Here is a 23,652-nt window from a genome sequence, read left to right as displayed (position 1 = left end):
ATTATGCAAAGGTAGTTTGCTCTGATCACTCAAAAAAAAAATCCCTTGACTAAATTTAAAGTTACAGTATATATGGTATTAGAAACCTAAACAAATCCCTGTTTAGTGCAAAACAAATGAGAAACAGAAGGAAAAATGTGAGCCCTGCATGCTTCTGTGGTGATGAGGAAAAAAACCTCAAACATCATCAAAGGATTCACATCCTGTTAAACAACCTTCCACAGAAGTAAACAACCGAGTTAATAATTATATACATGAAAAGTATAAAAGCGGCAGAACTGATTAACATGATGTTTATTGCCATTTATGATGGTGTACAAACAATAAAGGGGTCAGTATCTTGATTTGTGAACAATATTAAGACAACCAGTGGGAGTTCCATAGATTGCATTGACATCAAGTGTGAAATGATTTTGTATGGCATGTACGAATATTTACTGAGTCAGTAAAGAGGAAAAAATCTAAACATCATCTCATGGGAGACAGTGGGCTCAATGTTCACATAACAACTGGTAAACGGACTTAAAGCTCAACTGTTCCTTTACATTCAGCAGAGTCTGAATTATGGATAAAAACATATTTAAATATTCTGTATATATTTTTAAATGCTTGTTAAATACAGGGTTTTTAAAGTAACATTATTTACATCATATAAATTATATTAAATATCTAATTCACTAATTAATTTTCGAATGATCTGCAAAATTGACATTTTTAAACTGTGTTCTCTTACAGAGGGATTGTGGTTTCAAGAAAGGCAATTTTATGATTTTTAGCTCATTTTGTCATCCTCTAGGGATGTTAATAGGCCCTGGTGGGACATTTTATCATCTTTTCTCCACAAATCTTGAGATATCTGAAAGTGTCATTTGACCGACTGTTGATGATTGAAATGCAGATACCTGAGATTCATCTAAAACTTGACAGAGACAAGTAAACACTCCACAGAGGTTTTGTAAGTTTCCTATTTCAAACAGTTCTGTGCCCGTAGCACAAAAACGAAATCAAATAAAATGTCTTGTAAAATGTGATCCATAATGCATACACTAAATACCAACAAATATCCCAATCAATATTTATACGCTTTTGATTGAGGATTCGGATAAAAACACAAAAGATAAAAAAACACACTTGTAAAAATAATATACTGCAAATAATGCAGCAAGGCTAATCCTCTATTGACAAAAAAAAAATAAGTGTAAGACACTTCATAACTTAGATCTTTAACAATATGAAAATGTAAATTTTCAAACAAAACACCTGCACACATTTACAAGAACTTTCACTGTTGCTTTAAAGGCGTCTTCACATTGTTTGTTGGACAAAACGTGATAGAGCGGCAGTCTGCATATCCGTCGACAGAGACTTGACTTGTTTAAAGAGCCATCCGCTGTCAAGTTTCCCAGCTGTCTGTGCGCATGCGTTTGACTGAGTTCTCCATCTCGGGTGATGATCGAGTGCCCTGTGCTGATATAGCGGTGGCCGTGTGAGAGTCCAGCCGCTGGTCCTCGCGGTCACTGCCCTCATATGAGCTCCCAGAAGAGCTGAAGCTGTCGGCAGGAGAACGGCCCACTTCCTGCGTGGAGTTGGGCCGCGGCCTGGTGTGGATGGCGGGGTACACCGGGTGTCTGGGGGGGGACGCGGGCTCTGATTTGATGGAGACGGTGGAAGAGTCCGAGGCCTGAACTTGAAGTTGTGTGGTTCTAGAGATAACAAGGACGGTTATCAGTATTTACACTAACATTCAAAAAGTTTCGGCCGTTTTTTTGTTTATTAATACTTTTATTCAGCACGAATGTATTGAATTGATAGAAAGTGACAGTAAAGACATGTGTAATGTAACAAAAGATTTCGATTTCAAATTTTCTTTGTATTCATCAAAGAATCCTGAAGAAATGGTTTCCATAAAAATACTGCAGTGTTCTCAATACTGATAATAATACGATTTTTTTTTTTTCCTGAGCAGCAAATCAGCATATTAGAATGATTTCTGAAGGATCATGAGACTTCTGAAGACTGGAGTAATGATGCTGAAAATTCAGATTTGCCATCACAGGAATGAAGTACATTTTAAAATACATTCCAATAGAAAACAGTTACTTTAAACTGTAATAATATTTCACAATTTTACTCTATTTTTTTAATCAAATAAAAGCAGCCTTGATGAGCGTTCTTGGCGAGACTTCTTTCATTAAACATAAAAAAAATCTTACCGACCAGTTTAAGATGGTCAGGCTTTCCCCCCCACTTTTTTCACTTTTGAATAAAAGAGAAAAAGAAAGAAAAACTGCTTGAACTGGTTTTACAGCTCGAACTCCACTTTCACTTTTCAAACAACTTTTTTCTTATCTTTCGACCCTTAATTCTCTTGTATGACAAAAGACTGGAAGTATTTGCCAATGTCATGTGCTTTAAATGGCACCTATTATGCAAAATCCACTATTACATGGTGTGGACACAAATGTCAGTAGGCAGTGCGTGAACACAATCACCCAACAATGATAAAAATCCACCCACTCCTTTTTTTTAAATCCCCATTAAACCAAAGCCGACAATGTCTTGTAAGCAATCCCGGTTTTCTGTTGCTGGATGTAAGAGTGAACATACAGTAAGAGTCTTCATTTTCTCCCGTCATCCGACTTGAGCCACTGAGGACGCAGTGGATTAGTAATGCGCCACAAAATATACCTAAACTCGTTTATGTCTGCGCAAATCATTTCACTCCAGACTGCTTTGTGAACGAGGGTCAATACAAGCTCATTTGCATTTAAAGGGACACACACAGAAACGGCGCGTTTTTGCTCACCGCCCAAAAATGGCAACTTTAACATGCTATAAAAAATGATCTGTGGAGTATTTTGGGCTAAAAGTTCACATTCACACTCTAGGCCTAGGGACATCAGACTTGTTTTACATCTTGTAAAAAGTAGCATAATAGGCGCCCTTTAACACTTTAGGTGAATGAAGGAAATTCATGCCCAAAATGGACCACAATGTGGCATCACACCTCTATGTCATGTTCTCACCTCTGAGCGCTGAACCCTGGCTGACTGTGTCGGCTGTGTTTCCATGACGACCCTGGACCGGATGTGACATCGTCTGATGAACTGAAGCCGTGTAGAGAACTGGCCTCTGCACTGCTCAAGGCAAAATCTGCAAGGAACGAAAGAGTTAAATAGTAAAACAGTCATTCGTAGTGACATGATGTCCAGGGGAACATAACATGGTGTTATTAGATGATTTATTATGCTTAGGTCAATGATATACCTGTACTGAATGATGAGGTCATGGCTGAGTACACAAAGCCCTGGGGATGCAGGCTGGGGGTTGCCATGGATACCACAGGTGTGGTCAGTGATTGGCTGGACTGAGCATTGTCTATTCTCTGAGGTTTAAATAGAAATGGTGGAAACAATAGGGGTTGATTTGTGTGGAGATAAATGAGCTTAAAAAAAGGTATTTACAGACAACAACAAAAATAGATTCAATCTATACTCACTATTCATTGTTTATCATACATCACTATTCATCACACATCACTGTTTTGCAAAACAATGCAGAGAGCTGGAGTTTTTCTGAATAAAACATTATCAAACGGATGGATGGACGGATAGACAGACAGATATTTAGATATTTAGATAGATAGATGGATAGATAGATAGATAGATAGATAGACAGATAGATAGATAGATAGATAGATAGATAGATAGATAGATAGATAGACAGATAGATAGATAGATAGATAGTAGACAGATAAATAGATGGATGGATAGACAGACAGATATATGGATGGGTGGATGGATGGAAGGAAGGAAGGAAAGAAATATGGATGGATGTGTCCTAAGTGTCCAAATAATCTTTGGTTTTCAGTTAAACTTGAATTAAATTAAAGCGTTGACTGTAATGTGTCAAAGAACCACTAGATGGCCTCAGAAGCATGTAAATGTTGAACACCAGGCAGCTGTAATTAAAGTGATTTTCTTACAATTTTCATGACCTAGATAATGAGTCATTATTGAAAAGCTCTTCTGAATAAAACATGATCAAACACCCCTTACCAAATGTTCCTCTCCTTCTTCTGGCAGCTTGCAAGAAAAAGATTTAAGGGGCGTTTCAGGCAGGTCAATACTCTCTCACTGTCTAATGATTTCAGGATGTTTCTCTGACACATGGCAGATAAAGCTGCTCTCACCAGTGAAGAAGTGGTGCTCTGAGGAGGAATGAGCACTCTCAGATCAGGTGTGCGGCCCACTGTGGACGAGGCTTGAGGTTTTGCAGAAACGGCTTTTCCCATTCGACTTCCTTCCGAGCCACTGACGAAGCCATTGGCTAAATAAGGCACAACATTATAAATGTATTTACTTTTATGCATAATTTCTGAATTAAAAAATAAATAAATAAAACACTATTTTACTGAGAGAAAAATCTGAATTGTTTTCTATGGTAATTGACAGCATATATAGAGCTTCACTTGTCTTTAAACTGGAATATTTCATTAACACAAAAAAATGGTCTCAGGAGCGCAGGAAGAACTAGTGGATAAAGAAATCAACTTCCATGAGGTCGTGCCCTCACATCCTGCCCACACCAGGTATTGACACACAGAGGGAGCCATATAAACTCTGACATTCAGATACTTTCATAGAGGGTTAAAGGAACACACTGACTTTTTGGGACTTTAGCTTATTCACTGTATCCCCCAGAGTTAGATAAGTCCATACATACCCTTTTCATCTCCGTGCGTGCCGTAACTCTGTCTGACGCACTCACCGCTAGCCTAGCTTAGCACAAAGACTGGAGGTAAACGGCTCCAGCTAGCACACTGCTCCCAATAAGTGACAAAATAACGCCAACATTTTCCTATCTATGTTGTGATTTGTATAGTCACAGCGTGTTCAAATAACAAGGTCACATGAGACACAGCCATCTTCTAACCGTATACATACTGGGAACTATATGTCAAATCACTCCGCAGAAGTAGCAGTGCCTCGCCTTCTGAGAATATAGTTCCCAGTATGTATACGGTTAGAAGATGGCTGTCTCATGTGACCTTGTTATTTGAACACGCTGTGAATATTCAAATAACAACATAGATAGGAAAATGTTGACGTTATTTTGTCACTTATTGGGAGAAGTATGCTAGCTGGAGCTGTTTACCTCCAGTCTTTTTGCTAAGCTAGGCTAGCGGTGGTTGTGTCAGACAGAGTTACGGCACGCACGGAGATGAAAAGAGTATGTATGGACTTACATGCTTCCTTTAAGAACAGTATGTGCAGTACAGTATAGAGAACATTTTGTGGCTTCATGCTGATAATACAGTAAATCTACAAAATACAAATCCTGCTCTTTAAGAAACATTTATCTGATTTGTGGATGTTTTGAATGTAAATATAATTACAGAGCAAGCTTAGAAATAAACTAAGTGTTCTTTAAACAAACTGTTACTTAGTGGAACTTTATCATCACGGTCAGACACATTGTATAAGTTAACCAAAAAAGCACCTACCCACATGACTGGAGTGCACACCATTTGGAAGTGGGACGTCTGAGGAACCTGGTATACCATCTGAACATAAATTAATCAAAGAAACAATACCTTCTGTTAAAGAGGTTTAAACCTAAGAGATATAAATTAATGTTTCATTTCTAAATGTATGAGACCGATTCCTTAAAGCATAGTTTGACAAGACATAAACACAAAAAAAAGCTATTTTGATATTTACCATGGAAATTAACGATTATCATATTCAACCATTGGCATTCAAAACTACCTCAAAACCTCACTGGAATTAGCATTGAACACCACAGCATTATTTATGATGGTTTTGCTTTGAAAAACATGTGTGTTAATGATGTAGATCCTGACCTATGACAGCAGTGCTGTTGGTGCTCTGGAAGCCGTTGGAGGACAGAGACAGTATGTTCGCCCCGCTGAGGGACACTGGGGTGTCCAGTGAGCTGTCTGTACTGTAGGGAAGGGTGGCGGGGTTGGTGACGGGCAAAGGCATGGAGTAACTCTGGTGACCCAAAGCAGCCGGCTGATGGAGACAGAGATGAGAGAATATTGAGAGGGACGTCCAGGGATGAAGTTCGATTAAAGGCACAGTATGTAAGTTTCACCACAAGAGGTCGCTTAATCAAAACAATAACAAAGGCGTGGCTTGATGATATTATGAATGAGCGTGGAATCATGGGAGTTGTCATCTTCAGCCGACGGAAACATCCGACGGGCTTAGGCAGAAATTATGTTCATAGGTGAGCTAATGTAAAGTGTTATTAACGTTACTGTGGAGTGAAGCAGGGCGGAGCCAAGAGTCTGGGACATTTTACATCACTGTTTTTATTATGCTTATGCCGCAGTCGGCCGCTGCCGCTCCTTTCGTATCGTTGTTTATGGCCAGTGGTGTAGTCTGTGATACGCAGGTATACGCCGTATACGTAACAACTTCGTTTTGTTTCAGAACTTTCACACTTTCATTCATAAATTCACCCCGTCTGTGAAGCGACACGGATCGAATCGCGTAATCCACTCACAAATGGAACTTACTGTATAAAGCAGAACGTCACGGAATTTGGTCACTTTTTGTATACTTTTTTTGTCACAGTATACTCACTACAAAAACTCACCACTGTTTATGGCTATTTTATGATTATTGCAGTTACTACAAATGAAGCTCTTTCTGATTTTGCTATGTTAGCCACTTGACAAAATAGAGTTGTCTCTGAGGCATGACACAAACATGTTCCTCGCAGTAAATCAAGAAAACAAGAGATGCAAACAATAAGACTAGCCGTGTTGAGATTCGTTTCCTGTCGATAAAAGTATCCAAACAGTTGCTCACCTGTCTAATAAAACGCATAATATATTAAAGCATTTTTTTTATTATTATCATTATTAAAGCGTCTTTGGTGTTTTCATGGAAATCAATGATGTCATTGTCAGGCGACAGTGACACGGGCCGTTACTTAAAATAGCTGATTTCTCTGAATGTAAAGTCCTCCTGTGGTGAAAATCAAGCTTTTAATGTTGTTTATATGTCTATGTGGTGTTTTTAGTGAACTTTAAGACAAACCATGTGCAAATTCATAAGTCAACACCATTGCTGAGTATTTTCTCTTTAAAACTGCAGTGAACCAAACACAGTCTCAAACACGCGGTTTGAACTCGCTGGTGTTTCTGACGTCACAAACGACCTTGTAACCAATCACGTCAAAGTGTGATCGCCAACGAGTGGATCTCTGAGCTGGTGTGAGAGAGTGGAGGCGGGGCTAATTTGCATATTCATAGAACCATGTATATACTACATGAGGCAAGGGTGTAGAGTTACATTCAAGCTATTTTAAGGCACGACACATTTTTTATCAAGGTAAAACTTTTAAATATGCCATTTTGGTGATCAAAGATGAGTTTTAAAATGACTAAAATGATTGACTACAGGGGAACTTTAAACACTGTTGGAAACATTTGGAATAATGTAAATACACAAGTCAACAAAAAATATTACACTGTTTGGTTTTTGGATATTTAAATCCTACATATTGTGCCTTTAAACAAGAACTACATACCGTATGCGGTTGCTAGGATGTTCTTGATGGTTGGAACTAGGACAGCATTGGTAAGGCTTTATAAGACTTTCAAAAATTGAAAATTTGACATTGAAACTTTGACTACCCCAAACTTTTGAAAGGTAGTGTATATAACGAAAAACACACGTATCAAACTTTGCTTACAATTTTATGATTTCTCATCATGTTGTCAAACTCTTCATTAATCTTCTGATATTTCTCCTCCGAGTGAGGCGTGAGGACATATGAAGATTCTGGATCTGGGCTGTCACAACCTCTGTGTTCCTTCTTGCTCAGCACCTGGAGGGAGCAGCACAGAATGATGTATGATGGTAGTAAAAATCTACATCCCATTGGAAATGAAAGGTCAAACTGAGTGCAGGTATTCAGTCCATGCATATTTTCAGGCCTGTTACAGAACATCAGAGTGCTAAAGCAAAAGTTTAAGTGCAGGACAGCAGATTGAGGACCCTCTTGCAGCAGTTTAAGAGCCATTATGAGAGTGAATGGAAATCAGAAGCTTATCTCATCCTCAAGTGTCTGTAATGCTGTAACTCTGTGCTTTAATGTTTGGCTTATATTACACCAATGACTTCAAGAGCTCACCTAAGAGATTCTGGAAAACAAATCTACACTTTAATAGTAATCAAAACCAAAAAGATATGCAATGACTGATTTGACAGGATCTGCCCCGAACAAATCATCATCATCACCGACTCCAGGCTGTCTAGGTTTGATGGCTATAGGATGTTGGAGAAGTTAATGCATTTCATGACCACTTTCAGTCTAGTCATTGAGTAATCAATGTGAAAGAGTCCTCCAATGGTAGACCTCCAATAAATGTTGATAAATACAAAAATGACACAATAATCACTGAGAAATTGTATACTAATTTAAAAAAGAATTTTTTGAGGTTTATTACTTTTTTTTTCTCAAGATAAGCATCCTTAATCTTTATAATAATCCCTATTTGGATGGATACTATAACAGAATATCAAATGAAAGCTCATAGTTAGTTATACAAATATACTGTAAAACAAGGTAGGTTATGCTAATGTGAGACCAGTACACATAACTTAGATTCAGAAATGCATTCCTGGTTACACGCAAGCGATTCGTGATTAATAGCCGCTAATGAGTGCAGCGCTTGCCAAAAGTGCCACATCCTTGACTGATAGTATCTCAGGTTTCCTCGGTATGAATGTTGGATAAGACTGGATCTTTATTTTTAGCTACAACCAATTAGCACCACTCGCAGAAAATCTGTTCACATGACTTCAGCTCCAGCATTTAGCTACAGATATCTAGACCCTGAACATTCACCATTTACTTTAAATCTGGCATCTCAACTGAAAATAGTCTCGCAATCACAACAAATATTGCATGTAGAATTTTTTGGGGTTATTAAGACAAAAAATGTACACACTACCGGACATACCAGTCAAAAGTCTGGAATAATTAAGATTTTTTTAAAAAAGAAGTCTCCTATATCAAAAGACAAACAAAAAAAGATTTCTATTTCAAATAAATGCTGTTCATTCAAAGAATCCTGAAAAATGTTTTATCAGTGACCACAAGAACATTACTCAGCAAAAACTGAGTAATGATACTGAAAATTCATGTTAAAATATATTCAAATAGAAAACAATTCTTTAAAACCGTAATAATATTTCACAATATAATGTATTTACTGTATTTTGGTTCAAATAAATGCAGCCTTGGTGAGCATAAGTGACTCTCAAAAATATATAAAAAATCTATTATTTATTCCAAACTTTTTACTGGTAGTGTACGAGTCGCTTTTGATGAAAGCTATGGATAAATGTAAACACAGATGACAATTGCTTATATACCTTGGCAAAAGGAAAAGCACAGAACAGCCTTGGCTAGCTTCACATGCTAATTGTAAATGAAGCAAATGCATGTGACAATGAAGATGTAATTTGAGCACATGCCTCACAGAAGACCGAGATCTATAATTACTCCAGCCTGCGTGCTCGAGATGCAGACCAACTGTTTGCTAACTGCATTACAACAACGGTAAACGCAGCCCGCATCTCCAGATGCTTCTGCTACAAGGTGCATTTGTGTAATCTGTTAAAGGCCCTTCTGTGAGATCAGATATGGGTCATAAGATTCAGAAGAAATCAATCACTACTAAAAGAGATATCTGAAGCACATTAAATGGGTTGCATGCAATCTTTATATGTCAACTCTTGTTTTTAGTTTATTGTAAATTATTTATCCGTGCACATTATTATTCGTGTGCCCTCGTAATCTTTGTTTTAAAAAACATTCCTTCCCTCTTGCAGCGTCTTCTCTTCTCTTCTCTTTTCTGGCGTGAGGGCGGGGCAACCTGTCACTCACATGAGATCCACCAATAGCAAACCAGCTAATCAATTCTCAATGGACAAAATTAAGCCCCGCCCTAAGTTTTTCCTCGTTTGAGAAGCTGTTTCTCTCAGATATACGTCACAACAGGGAAGAAATGCCTACCGCAAATTCCATTTCACGCCGACTAAAAAATGTACAATGCTGATAAGTATTTTAGAATTTTTATTTTGAGATCGAAAATACAGCAATTGAGCCAACTAATTGTTTCTTGACAGAATATGTGGAAACTTGATTTAAAATCTTTCATCTTTTTCCAATCAATTTCAAACTGGTAATTAAATCGGAACAAATCACAACAGAGATTTAATTTTGCTTTTGAGCTGTGTAGCCACTTACTTCCACAATGTCAGAGTTGGTTCTGCTCTCGTGCGGTTCATTGTATTCGGTGTATTTCAGCAAGACTTTGTCCATATCCGTGCTGGCGTACTGGAAGAGCTTGTTGGAGCTGTTGAAGATAATCAGGGCTATTTCACAGTCGCAGAGAACACTGAGCTCATACGCCTTCTTCATCAGACCAAACTTCCTCTTCGTGAATGTCACCTATGAAAATGATAGGAGAAATAGCAGAAATCAGAGCAACCTCCTTAAAGGTGTATATGTTATCATCGATGTCATAGATATCAAATGAAGAGTTCAAGTAACTTGAAGAGATCTGTTCACTGACGGATGTGGTTTTTGCACAAACCAAAAGATACATCTGAAAAAAAACTACATCTAAAAACAGAGAAAACTGTAAATTATGGATGTAGAAACAAATATTGAACTCTAAATGTCTACATCTACACAATATGTATTAAGAAATGAATACTTTTATTCGGCAAGGATGCATTACATTGGTTTAAAGTGAGAGTAAACACATATGATAAAAATAATACAATAAAATTAACAAATGCTGTCCTTTTGAACTTTCTATTCAACTGTTTTAACATTGATAATCATAAGAAATGGTTCTTGAGCAGCAAATCAGCATATTAGAATGATTTCTGAAGGATCATGTGACACTGAAGACTGGATGAAAATTTAGCTTTAACATCACAGGAATAATATATATATATATATATATATATATATATATATATATATATATATATATATATATATATATATATATATATATATATAAACAGAAAACACATTTTAAATTGTAATAATATTTCAAAATATTTTTTTGTTTTAGTATATTTCAGTATATTTTAAAATAAATGCAGTGTTGGTGAGCATAAGACGCTTCTTTAAAAAAACATTTAAGAAAACATTCAACAAACTTTTAAAACGGTAGTATAAATAAAATGAAATAACAACTCTAAGCTTTTAATACTCATACAAAAAGTACTGTGATTCTGTGCTGGTTTTTTTCTTTCCTTTCTAAGTGTATGTTCATTAATAGTATCAGAAGAAGTCACTCTTCACGGCCATCTGATGGGACCCAGCTGTCTGAGTTGCCAGATCTTCTCATGTTTCCTGCCAATTATCGCCCTCCCGGAGGAATCTCAAGCACTTCACGGCTGAGGGACACATTCTTACGACAGTGCATGAAACACTGAGAACAAACTCCTTCAATGTTTGTTGTCAATGTCAGAGTGTATAATCACTTTTGAAAAAGCTTTAACATAGTTCCAGAGGTGAATGAGGAATGATTAGCGCTTTTGGATAATAAAAGAATAAATAATTTACAATGTGAAACAGAATGAAACACTGAAAACTGGACTAATGATGCTGAAAATTCAGCTTTATCATCACAGGAATAAATAACATTTAAAAATATTTTAAAATACAGTTTTTTGGACCAAATAAATGCAGCCTTGATGAGCATAAGAGACTTTTCTATCACTCCCATATAAAATAAAGTACAAACACTGTCACTGGCGCAGTACCTTTTCAAAAGGTACACCATTGTACTTTATTTAGGGTGCACATAAAGGTACATATTGTTACCTGAAGTGTACATATTAATACCTTTTGAAAGGGTGCCGCCCCAGTTACAGCTATACCTTTTTTTCTAGTGAATGATTATGCTAACAGGAAGTCTTAAAGGGATACTTCAGGATTTAGCATCAAGCTTTGTACCAGTAAAACCTGTAGTATTTTCAAATTACCGTGCTTCCCTCCCTCATATCCCCCTGAGACAAGAGATTTATGTATATTTTGTCTGTAAAAAATCCTCAGATGACGCAAAAAACTTAATTTTGTGTCATCGGAGGATTTTTTGTCCAGAGGCTAAAAACTACAGCCAGTAGAAGGCGCTAGATCCGCATGTTTTCAACCCGCCCATAGAGGGAGGGATCTCACTCACAATGTACAAATAGTGTCAGCCATCTTTTTTTGGAAGCTAAGCTAGTAGGTTCTTATTCTGTGGAGAAAGCTGAGTAGTAGGGGTTACCATCCTCTTTTTCCCGGACATGTCCGGCCGTCGAGATTGTCTGGGATTCGGCTTTTGCTTTCTGCAGTCGCCATTCATTGGTTACATGCACACCTTTTGTTTCAGTCTAACTGAATTCATTCCGATTGGTGAATCTGAATGTAGTATTTACATGAACGCTAAACAAGTGATGGGTTGATGTGCGTTTTAACATTGCTAAGAAAATTCCCGCTCCTCTGTGAGAGATACGAGACCGGTGCGTCTCACAGGTGTCGCTCATCAGTAATCTCGCCGTTCTCCCGCGGCCCTCAGTCTCGTCCTGCTCGCCACAGTAAACATAATGAATGGCGACTGTAGAACGCAAAAGCCGAATCCCGGACATTTTGGGCGGTCTCGAAATCCCGGGCAGACTCATGGAGACTCACTAGTAGCATAGCCTTGTTGTTTAACTGCGCTCTGTTCCCGGTAGGCGTGGCCTCGTAGGGCAGTGAAGCAAGTGCATTCTGGGAGTTGTTGTCTTTCATCCACATGAGCCACAAATACATTTTCTGGCTTTTCTCAGTCTAGAAGGCTCCAAATTCAAAAATAATTTCACATTTCTACTACATAAATTACCCATTTTAAATACACATTCATCTTTACAGAGGTGAAGTATCCCTTTAAGGCTTTTTACATCATACTTAAATAAATGAAGCCTTAAATAAACTTGCTGATAATTAATTTCTAATAATACTGTATAAAACAAATGGCAAAATCACTTCATACAGTACAGAGGAATTAATAATTTACACAGGAATATATTTATATGTATAAGTAAAAAAAAAACTTCATTGTAAATCACTGTGTGTACCAAAAATAATCTTCAGAACAAGAGCGCCCAGACAAGATAGGGTTTGTGGAGCTGGTTAGAATTATAAATGTAGATCCCAGTGCAGACTAGGTAAATCCAGGCCTGTCTCTGTGGTTTTGCTGTGAGTGATGGCCATCAGGGGCAGAGAGAGAGACCGTACAAGCGCTCAGACTGACTAGTCTTGTAATGAGAGATGTGGAGCCCTGAACTGCTCTCAATACTGCGACCACACCACAGGGACTGCAGTCCGCTGAGGAACACACACAAGAGCTCCTGTGTGCAGACGCATGGAGTCTGACCTGTGCATTCATTAAACACGAGACATGAGACATGGGGCACTCCTGAGCGCTCATTTGAACAGAAATAAATCACGTATGTTAGGATTGAAGGTGTGGGACGTTCCTGGTGCTCCAGTGGTCTACAAAGATGAAGGAGTTTGTAAGATATATATATATATAAAAAGGCATCTAAACAGATTGAGCTTATGATGATACATTTGGCTGCATCTGATGCTGTTCATTAAAGTGGGAATAAATGGGAATTGTAAGGATTTTAATGGTCAGATTTCTTTTTAATTGTTCTGAAGAAACGTTCTGAATGATTTAGTAAATGAGTCAGCGAGTCGCTTCAAACGAAAAACTTTTCGTGTTTAAGTTTGTGTCTGATTTGTCAGTCTTTTTGACCAATTCCTTTAAAAAAAAAAATCATAATACTGTAGTTATCCGCTCATGAACCGGATTGTACTGGTCTCTGTTGCTGTATGCAACCATCAAGGCAATGAAAAAATTTAACTGGTTCTTGATTCCAAATCTTAAGGTTGATATCTAGAGACCAGTAACAGTAATATTGTTCCTGTGACGACAAAGCTGAAATGTCAGCATCATTACTCCAGTCTTCAGTGTCACGTGATCTTTCAGAAATCATTCTAATATGCTGGTCAAGAAACATGTATTATTATTATTATTCAATGTTAAAAACAGTTGTGCTGCTTAATATTTTTGTGGAAATCATGATACATTTTCTTCATGATTCTTTAATGAATAGATAGTTGAATGAATGAAACCCAAATATTTGTAACTAGAAGTCTTAACTGTCACTTTTGGTTAATTGAATGCATCCCTGCTGAACATACAGGAAATATTAATTTCTTTAAAAAATCTACTGACCCCAAATTTTGTAATGGTCATTTATTTAGTCAACATCGTTTTTTGCAAATGACTTAAAATAGATATTTATCAACACAATATTTAGCCTATCTATAACAGAAAATGTGCAAAGGCTCTTTGTAGATTTAAGAACTGATTCACTTATGTTTGGAAAAGTCTGGCGAATACATTAGTCTTGAGTTGCTAGTGAAGTAGCAACTCAAAGCTTTATATATTTACAGATCTACAGTAGATGGACTTGGAAAACACCGGACACATTTTTTTCCTGCAGGATTTGTAAAGCAGACGTCCTCATCTTACCTGTCTGTTTCTCTCATCCATTATGCGGGTAATCTGTATCTTCTTTCGGCCCATTGTCACTTCCCTTTCTTTCTTTTCGCTATTGGAAATCTTCTTTTCTCTCCCGTGGTTATGGTAGTTTATGTTCTGGCTTTACTGCATCGTAAGAAAACACCTGCTCTCTGCATGCTTCACCACAACAGAACCTGCAAGAGAGCCAAGGAGATGTTAGGCACTGCACACAATTCACATGAACAAACAAGAGTCACTGATGATAATAATTTGCACTCAACATTTCAAAGACACCTGTAGCATAACCAAACACATTTTCGAACATGTCCATTTTTAGAGATCTCTCTTGTAATCTGATTTGCTGGCTGGTGTAAACAACAGCAGTATTATCCTAAACACACTGGATTGTGGGAGCAAGAAAACTGTCAACAGTGTTTATCATTAACCTGAATTTATTTCCCATTAAAATCACATCGTACAGCTGCTAGCGCACATAATCTACCACAATCCCTCATATATCTACAATTACAACATGTAATCTGGGGAATCCTGAAAGAAAAGCATCCATCATCACTTTCATTTACAGCGCATGCTGTCGTTTCCTTCCAGAACTGTACAATACACATCCAAGCCCAAGAGAGAGAGATAAAACATTACATGAAGGTCTTACTTTTGCTCGTATTTATTCCTCACTCAGAATGCTTCCCAAGAAATATAAGAAAAGATCACTCCAACTGTTTATGGAGTTCATAAAACCTAAAAACTGGCTACAAGGACTTTTTTTTAAAAAAGCGTGTCCTTCGGAAACCTGTTTGTGGAGAAATCCCACCTGATGTTCCCAGTGAAGGAGCGGATCTTGAGATCTGATGGAAGACAAAGGAACAACACCCGTATTCCTGCACTTTCACACCTTCCCGCTCAGCTCCACCGTTACCAGGGCAACCAACGAGATGCCTTACATATGATCCATCAACTCTAAGTGAAAAGAGAAGGAACCAATGCGATATACATCACTGTATATTTCAGCAATGTTTAATAGGAGTGTAAGTTCGGATTTAATGTGAATAAAAATATGGTGTTATACAAATTGCCATATATTACTTATAAAGTTATAACTTTTTTTTTATTGTGAATTATTTACATAACAGATGAAATGCATGTGGGAATGATATGCTATTCAGATGCTGAGAGATTCATCACGCAAATATATAAGTGAATTTCACAGCAACGGTGAGGTACACTTTGGGACTCTTCTGCCGCCCAGGTTTTGCATTAATGTAGTTTGCATAGCGGTACTTTCACTTGTTTAAGAGGGTTTGCATCTGCGGTTAATAAAACACCACTTTTCATCAATCAATCTATCTATCTATCTATCTATCTATCTATCTATCTATCTATCTATCTATCTATCTATCTATCTATCTATCTATCTATCTATCTATCCTGTAAAAAAAATCCAACTTGTGTTTTGTATGACAAATTCAGTTTTTAAAGTTTATTCTAAAGTTAAAACTATTTAACATGAACAAAGTTGAGATAACTCAAACAAATGGATTAAATAAAAATTTAGACCGATCAGTGTGACCAAATTATTATTTAAAGTTGGGAGAACTAACAACTTTAAGTTTGTAAATGCTATAAAACTCAAGTTGAGTAAACTAAAAAGTCCTGTAGCTGGTTGCTTAAAATTAAATTTATACATTGAGAAAACGCAATATTTATAGTCAACTGAACATATTGGTAGTTTAACAACCAAGATAGTTCAACTTAATATATTATATTGATTGAACATACACACATTAGTTTGTGCAACTAATTGACCCTAAGTTGAGAAAACTCAAAAATGTCCTGCAGCTGGTTGCCTTAAACTTCTAAGTTTTCTCAACTTTTTTTTTACAGTCTATGTATCTATCTATCTATCTATTTATCTATCTATCTATCTATCTATCTATCTATCTATCTATCTATCTATCTATCTATCTATCTATCTATCTATCTATCTATCTATCTATCTATCTCTCTCTATCTCTCTCTCTCTCTCTCTCTCTCTCTCTCTCTCTCTCTGTCCGTCCGTCCGTCCGTCCGTCCGTCCGTGAATCAGTAGAAAGGACTCAAATCAAACGTCACTAATTTGAGACATTCTCATAAAAGAACCTAAAAGATTAAATTCTCCACTTACAGATAAAAAAAAAAAACATAATTTACAAAGAGTGACTCAGATGGATGAATGTTTCCGGCAGACCAATACGATTCAGACAGATACACTACTGGCATTGTCACACAGCACACAGACATGACATAATCTTACTTATAGCCTTGCTCTGGAGCTGAGTACATGTCTGGCCTCCTTACATAAATCCTTCTTAATAATTCATTACACAAAGCATGAACACAGCATTATACCCTGTGGTCTTATATGAGGACGACTGCATCCGACCAAGGCCTCGTCTGTTAATTAAGAGTTGTGATTGTTTCCATAATAAATGCAGGCGGACACAGATACGTTCTGCAAAACATCTGGCTTCAGGGGTCTCGTGTCGTATTTCTTTTGTTGTTGAACCTTTTATTACTGTATATCCTTGTTTTTGCTCTTCAAAGAGATCTGCATATGTAGTTATATCTATTATGATGTAATTTAACTAGATTGTTTTATTGCATGAATGTTTGTAGAAGTATTCAGACGGATGGCTTTACAAAACAATATACGGTACTGAGATTCTTGAGTTTTTGGAAATGTCATCAAGGTTTAATTGTACAAGTTCTGGACGGGTTTGTTTAAAACTCACAACTGCCTGTGAACTTCTGTAACTGTGTATAATCAGTTTGGAGTAGTCCAAAAACAATGACTTTTACAGCAAGTTTCAATATGATCCCATTAGTATTCACATTGGGGTCGGTTTTTGAAAGAAGTCTCTTATGCTCACCACACTGTAAATAGAAAGTTTAAAAAGTTGCTGCCTTAAATTTTTGAGTACAATCAACTTGGATGTTTAAGTAATTTCTACTTAAATTATATTAAACTGACTTAAATAATTAGTTAAATCTTGAATAATAATTTTTTTTTGTTAAAAATTTAAACCAATGTACAAACAAGTGTCAACTTATTGATTGTATAATTTTTTACAGTGAAAGGCTGCATTTATTTGATCAAAACATACAGTAAAAAGTGTATTTTGTGAAAACCGTGACACGTTTTTTTCCGGATACTTTGATGAATAGAATTAAGGTTTTAAAAAAGGCATTTATTTGAACTTGAAATATTTTGTAACATTATAAATGTCTTTACTGTCACTTTTGAATTACTTTTGTAGTGCACCCTTGCTGAATAAAGTATAATTTTAATATTTTTGAGAGAAAAAAAGTAGGCTAAGTGTCCTTTTACTGTGACGTCGCAATTGTAAAAAAAAATGAATTAGCTTTGAGAGATTAAAGTCACAATTATATGAACAGTTAGTTGCAGAGAAATAACCTAACAATTGCGAGATAAAAAGTCACAATAATAAGTCACAGCATAGAGATATGAAGTTGCAATTGTGAGATATATAATCACAATGCGGAAAAAAATATGCACACATAACCAAATAAAATGAAAGAGATCATCCTGCAGAAAAAGCATGGCACAAATCATTGATTAAATTATTCATTAATAACAGTCATCAAATAAAGCCCAATAAAACCTCAAATTGCATATAGAAGAAAGAGCTCAATCGCTGTACACTGACTGGTCTCTCCAAAACACATTTAATAAGATCCGCCAGATATCCCCAGACTCCTTTTCCTTACAGGCTTCCCGAAGTGTTTTTGCAAGAATATCAACTCCTCAGATTTGTTTTTACTCTTTCGTTAATATTCTGCCCTTTCAGCAAATAGAACATTTCCTATTTATGGTACGACTTAAGCACACACAACCAAAGAATCCCTGCTGAGTCCCAGACGTAAGAGCTACCGACAGACTCCATCCTGCTGTGCTTGTTCATGATATCATAAAGCCCACACTGAGAACTAATGTACGTTAATCTCATGCTGTCTCTGAATTAGTTCGAATCAGGAATGTCTCGACCTGACACCATTTCGTTATTTGGTTTATCTGGTCAGCATATATATGAATGGATGCATGCAATGTGAGCAGGGGCGCAGTGACCAGTTGTCGCAGAAGAAAGTCAAGTCTTAGCCATTACAATAGCAACGGATGTAGATATACCAAATATTGACTTCATTGTTTGAACAACAGGGCTGCCAACTTTTGAGTTCAGCTTGGAGTGAGAATTAATGAGCTTATTTGATTTCAATATCAATTAATTTGGATATATAGTACTCTCAAGGAGAAAAAAAACTTTCTTAACTAATGTTGTAAACTATACAGGGAACCCTGTCAGCTGGTACATTATTATTACAGTCTCCCTGTAGTCAATCATTTTATCCCTTAAAAGTCATCTTTGATCACCAAAATGACATATTTAAGCGTTTTTTAAAGCAATTTATGATATTTAAGCGTTCAAATTAGCCCCGCCTCCACTCACTCACACCAGTTCATAGATCCACTCATTGACGATCACTCGTTGACGATCACTCGTTGACGTGATTGGTTACAAGGTAGTTTGTGACGTCAGATACACCAGCGATTTCGCTTTTTTGAGAGACTGTCTTTGGTTCAGCAATGGTGTTGACTTATGAATTTGCACATGGTTTGTCTTAAAGCATATTAAAATCACCACATAGACATATAAACAACATTAAAACTTGATTTTCACCACCAGGGGACTTTAAAAGTTAAAAATTGACAACTGATTTGTATACAATTGCCTATAAGGCCGTTTTTTAATGGTATTTTTTAATGGTATTTATAGACATTTTAAGAAAAAAATTATTTACCTGTTGAGAGTATGTTGACAGTCTGTGTAGTAACTGTAGTTGTAAAGCTGAGCTCCAGGAAATCAGTTATGAGGAGGCTTTGACAGTTACAGATTTGAAAAACAAAAAGGCGGGAATAAAGAACCCTAAACTCTAACCATTTCAGCAAAGAATTCTTCAGGACTATACGGTACTAAATAGAACTGTTACTACATGTAAAGAACCTTTAAAGAACCATATTTTTTTAGAGTGTATAATGACTATGTAATTTAGTGCAGTTTTTTAGTAAAAAAAAAAAAGCACCACTCTAGAGTCAATTTATCTCGCTAACTATACAGTTTATGGACATTGAATGGCTTTTCTGAAGTAAATGTAGTTACATGACATTGTTTACTAACTTTTTTATCCGTAGCTGAAACACGTTTTGAGCGATTCGAGACATGATTTCAGTAAGTCATACTGGTTCCCTTTCAGTCAGTCACATTTGATGTTACGTCTGAACTGACCGTGGAATTGACGTAACGTCTCCGTTCTCTCTTTCAGGGAACGAGGGTTAGATACTTAACCAAGACATACTTTCGACATACCATCTGATGTTCCTACATGTTTATTTCGTGCTATTAAACGGAAGAGATGATCAGTTGACGTATGCCCAACGCTGCAGCTTTGTTTGAACTGAGGATATATCTGTCACGCCACATTAAGAGCGCCAAAACGGTATTTATTGTTTGAATTCCGTAACAAAACGTACAAAATGTAAAAGCTGAGACTTTGTTTCATATCAAAAGCACATTGTCTGTGTCCTCTTTGCTCCCACTGCGTGAGAATATGGACGTGTGGCGTGAGAGCATGAGAACAGTGTCAATTGCGTGATTCGTCTTAGTTATACAGTCCAAATATTCAGTCCTAAAAATAAGACCTGAAACCAAATCTGAAGTTCTAGCTGCGAGAACAAAGCCCAGATTGTGCAAAATACATCCTCGATGGAAATAAATAATTGCTAACGAATTACATATTACAACAAACCCTCAACCTCTGAAGAAGCAACTATTACGAGAACAATTCCTTCTAAAATATAAAAGTGCTGGCACACAATCCAGTTTATTTTACAGAGACAATCGAATCTCCCTGTACCTGCAGAAATACTTGTCAGGCCCATAATATGTGAACCGCTGCAGTTCTACCATTACAGGGTCAAAGGTGACACCAAAGATCCTTAACAGATCTCGAGAGGATTGCTTTGAGGAATCGGATTAAAAGAAGACTTAGCCAACTCCAATTAGATCAGGAAACCTCATCCTCCATATTGACTATAGGTCGAAAGAGTAAACGGAAATGAAAAAGACACAACTGATGTTCTTAAGGCAGGTGGAAGAAAGTATGAATGGAACTGCACTGATTTTAATCAGGTTCTAAATCTGATTGATTCTGATCTGATAGTAAATGTCAGTCAGTTGGTCAGTATCACTTATTCAGTGACTGTACTTGTATGCTTATTAGATGTTTATTTACCAAACACTCTTTTTGAATGTAAATTGTTTTATAACTTTTGAAGAGTGATGCGAGAAAATAAACTAGTTAAACTATTTCTCTCTCTCTCTCTCTCTCTCTCTCTCTCTCTCTCTCTCTCTCTCTCTCTCTCTCTCTCTCTCTCTCTCTCTCTCTTTCTCCTTCCTTCCTTGCTTTTTCTTTCTTTCTTTCTTTCTTTCTTTCTTTCTTTCTTTCTTTCTTTCTTTCTTTCTTTCTTTCTTTCTTTCTTTCTTTCTTTCTTTCTTTCTTTCTTTAACCTGTGTGAAAGTCATCACATCATCATCATCATAAAAAAAAGAGCTTCCCTTGAAAAACTAAACTATTAACAGCGGATTTATGCGAAAATAATTCAACTGCAGAATGCCACGAGAGAGCCATGTAATACAGAAATAGAAAAAAATCTCAAGAATAACATTCTATTTTTCAAAAATCCCCCTAACAAAATTGTCATCCCAGTTCTCACAAACCTTGGATCATTGTTTTTTTACACCATTTTATGAGAAGACACTACAGCAAACATAACGTGCAACGTATTACTTATACTTCTAACCTTTGCTACAGATGTAGTTTAGCACAATGAAACAATATGCCATGTCGCCTAAGTTCACAACAGAATTGTATTCTGTATTACACTGTATTTTACGCATCGCCAGACAGTTTAATAAAGCCTGGAGTAGTTGGCAGTCCAGTCCCGGAGGCACAGCGCCAACCCTCCTCAAGCCCTCAGGTTTGGCTGCGATCACTAAATCTTAACAGTCTGTCTAATAAAGCGCACTCATGCTCCTTCCTCAAATCTAATGTACAGTTTGATTTGGCAAAGTGTAGACGTTTCTATTTACACTTCACAAAAGAAAGCTTCTTGGGTCTGCAGGAAGCCAGACTGGGGAGCTAATATTTAGAGACAATTATATTTGATTTCTGTATTTATCGAGTATAATTTCTAAAGGATGGTAAATCTATTTCGTTTCAAACATGTGGAGCGTTGGTCGGGCAGAAGGCAGCCAGAGGTCTATGGCTGTGTTGTTGGAACAGACCCCACATGAGAATGAAGTCAATTCTTCTGAAGTATAGACAGCTCAAAAACACATAAAGCCCATTGAAATGGTATGATATATTTAAAAAAACATGCATATGATAGGTTAGATATGCTGTTAATCAAATGTAATTGATTAAATGTAAAATTACATGTAGAAAAACATTAGTTTGAAAGAGCCAATATATGTTAAGCGTTGGCTTAAGGTGCATTGCATTACATTGACAAGAAAGAGAATCAATGCCATGACATTGGTACTCGCCTCTTACAACAATCAACTTGATGCGTTGACTTTTAACATCATAACACAGCATTGTAGTCAGAATATTTGAAGTCAATTTTTCTGTGGCAACATCAATGTCAATAAACAGTTAAACTCGTTAAGCTTTTCTTCTGAACCATTTTGCTATTAATTTTACATAAATTGCATCAACTGATGTCAATTAGATTTTTAGTGTTCACATAATAGGCAATGGAATTAACAATGGACATGCTCTAATAACATTTAATATTTAGAAAGCTTCACACTACATTTTTTGCCATCATTTTGAACAATAAATAAATAAATAATTAAATGTCACTTGATAATTTCTTATAATGCATTGATAGACTATTATTAAGCGTGGCTTTAAGTGTCTAATTATTTTTATGCTCCAAAATTGCCTCATATGCTGTAAACTGACATCAAAACTCACATGCACTCTGTAGCCATAAGTTACACATTCTTTGTGATTATTAACTGAATTTGGATTATTTATGTAGACCTTTAAAAAAAAAAATCACAATAGCATACGATTACAGTGCAATTGAATTAAGCCTTTTTTACAAACCAAAGTGGCAGCAACTACTTTCTATCTTCCATCAAGCCCAACATCACTGACAGACACGTTCAACAACAAAAACACGTAAAAGCGACGAATAATGACGTCACACACTTGCTCGTAACTTAAGTAGGCCACGCGTTATCAACGAAATTAGTTAGCTAATTAAATCAAATGTGTAATTACGTTGCTTAATGCGACTTATTAATTCACCAACAAGCGTTTAAATCCACATCGCTACATCAGAGAGCAGAGTTCTCACCTTCAGTCGGGCGCCTTCGAGTTGCAGAAAGACAAAAGGAGCGCAAACCGAGCGAATGGATTTAAACAGCAGGAATCATGTACACTGTGTAATCCCGAGTCATTGTTGGACTCGTGCACGCGCTGCTCGCTGCTCCTCCTCCCTCTACATCAGTGTGTCCTTCAGAGACCTTCCACTCCACCACCTCACAAACACACACACACCGGTCACCACATAACAGATACATTACACGAGCCTGCTGCAGTAGTGTATTCACAATTACTATATTCATATCACAACAGTTTCTATCTATCTATCTATCTATCTATCTATCTATCTATCTATCTATCTATCTATCTATCTATCTATCTATCTATAACAACTTTTGTGCATAAATAAAGAATTGTGAGGACATATACGAAATAAATAACATCTGTGCATACAATTAATTATTCTGAGGAAACACACACACACACACACACACACACACACACACACACACACACACACACACGCACACACACGAAGATAAAGTAAAACTGATAAAGGA

General features: G+C 36.7%; 1 protein-coding gene across 3 annotated transcripts; it reads right to left on the bottom strand.

Annotated features, from left to right (window-relative positions):
* Positions 1–29: 29 nt before the first annotated feature.
* Positions 30–23,277, bottom strand: mef2ab (myocyte enhancer factor 2ab). 3 transcript variants are annotated; one of them, XM_079584068.1, is made up of 11 exons: positions 23,124–23,244; positions 15,456–15,601; positions 14,636–14,820; positions 10,297–10,500; positions 7,732–7,866; positions 5,867–6,038; positions 5,507–5,566; positions 4,193–4,329; positions 3,268–3,385; positions 3,027–3,153; positions 30–1,703 (listed from the first exon to the last, which is right to left on the bottom strand). In XM_079584068.1, exons 3-11 carry the CDS (start codon positions 14,687–14,689, stop codon positions 1,394–1,396), a joined length of 1,317 nt encoding a protein of 438 aa, XP_079440194.1. In that variant the 5' UTR covers positions 14,690–14,820; positions 15,456–15,601; positions 23,124–23,244; the 3' UTR covers positions 30–1,393. The 3 variants fall into 3 exon arrangements, with proteins under 3 accessions (XP_079440194.1, XP_079440192.1, XP_079440193.1); XM_079584066.1 differs by lacking the exon at positions 15,456–15,601 and adding an exon at positions 4,059–4,085; XM_079584067.1 differs by lacking the exon at positions 15,456–15,601 and having other exon boundaries at positions 23,124–23,277.
* Between the last annotated feature and the right edge of the window lie 375 nt (positions 23,278–23,652).

Source organism: Phoxinus phoxinus (assembly GCF_949152265.1).
Source record: "Phoxinus phoxinus genome assembly, chromosome: 2".
Lineage (NCBI taxonomy): Eukaryota > Metazoa > Chordata > Actinopteri > Cypriniformes > Leuciscidae > Phoxinus > Phoxinus phoxinus.
Note: the sequence above shows the minus strand (reverse complement) of the source record. Positions and strands in the feature narration are given on the sequence as shown.

Excerpts from the sequence above, each read along its gene's own strand:
- mef2ab (XM_079584066.1), bottom strand. The coding sequence starts at position 14,689 with ATGGGCCGAAAGAAGATACAGATTACCCGCATAATGGATGAGAGAAAC. Across the intron at positions 10,501-14,635 it reads TGGATGAGAGAAACAGACAG|GTGACATTCACGAAGAGGAA; the intron begins GTAAGATGAGGA and ends TCATTTTCATAG. Across the intron at positions 4,330-5,506 it reads TGTGCACTCCAGTCATGTGG|CCAATGGCTTCGTCAGTGGC; the intron begins GTAGGTGCTTTT and ends TGCCTTATTTAG.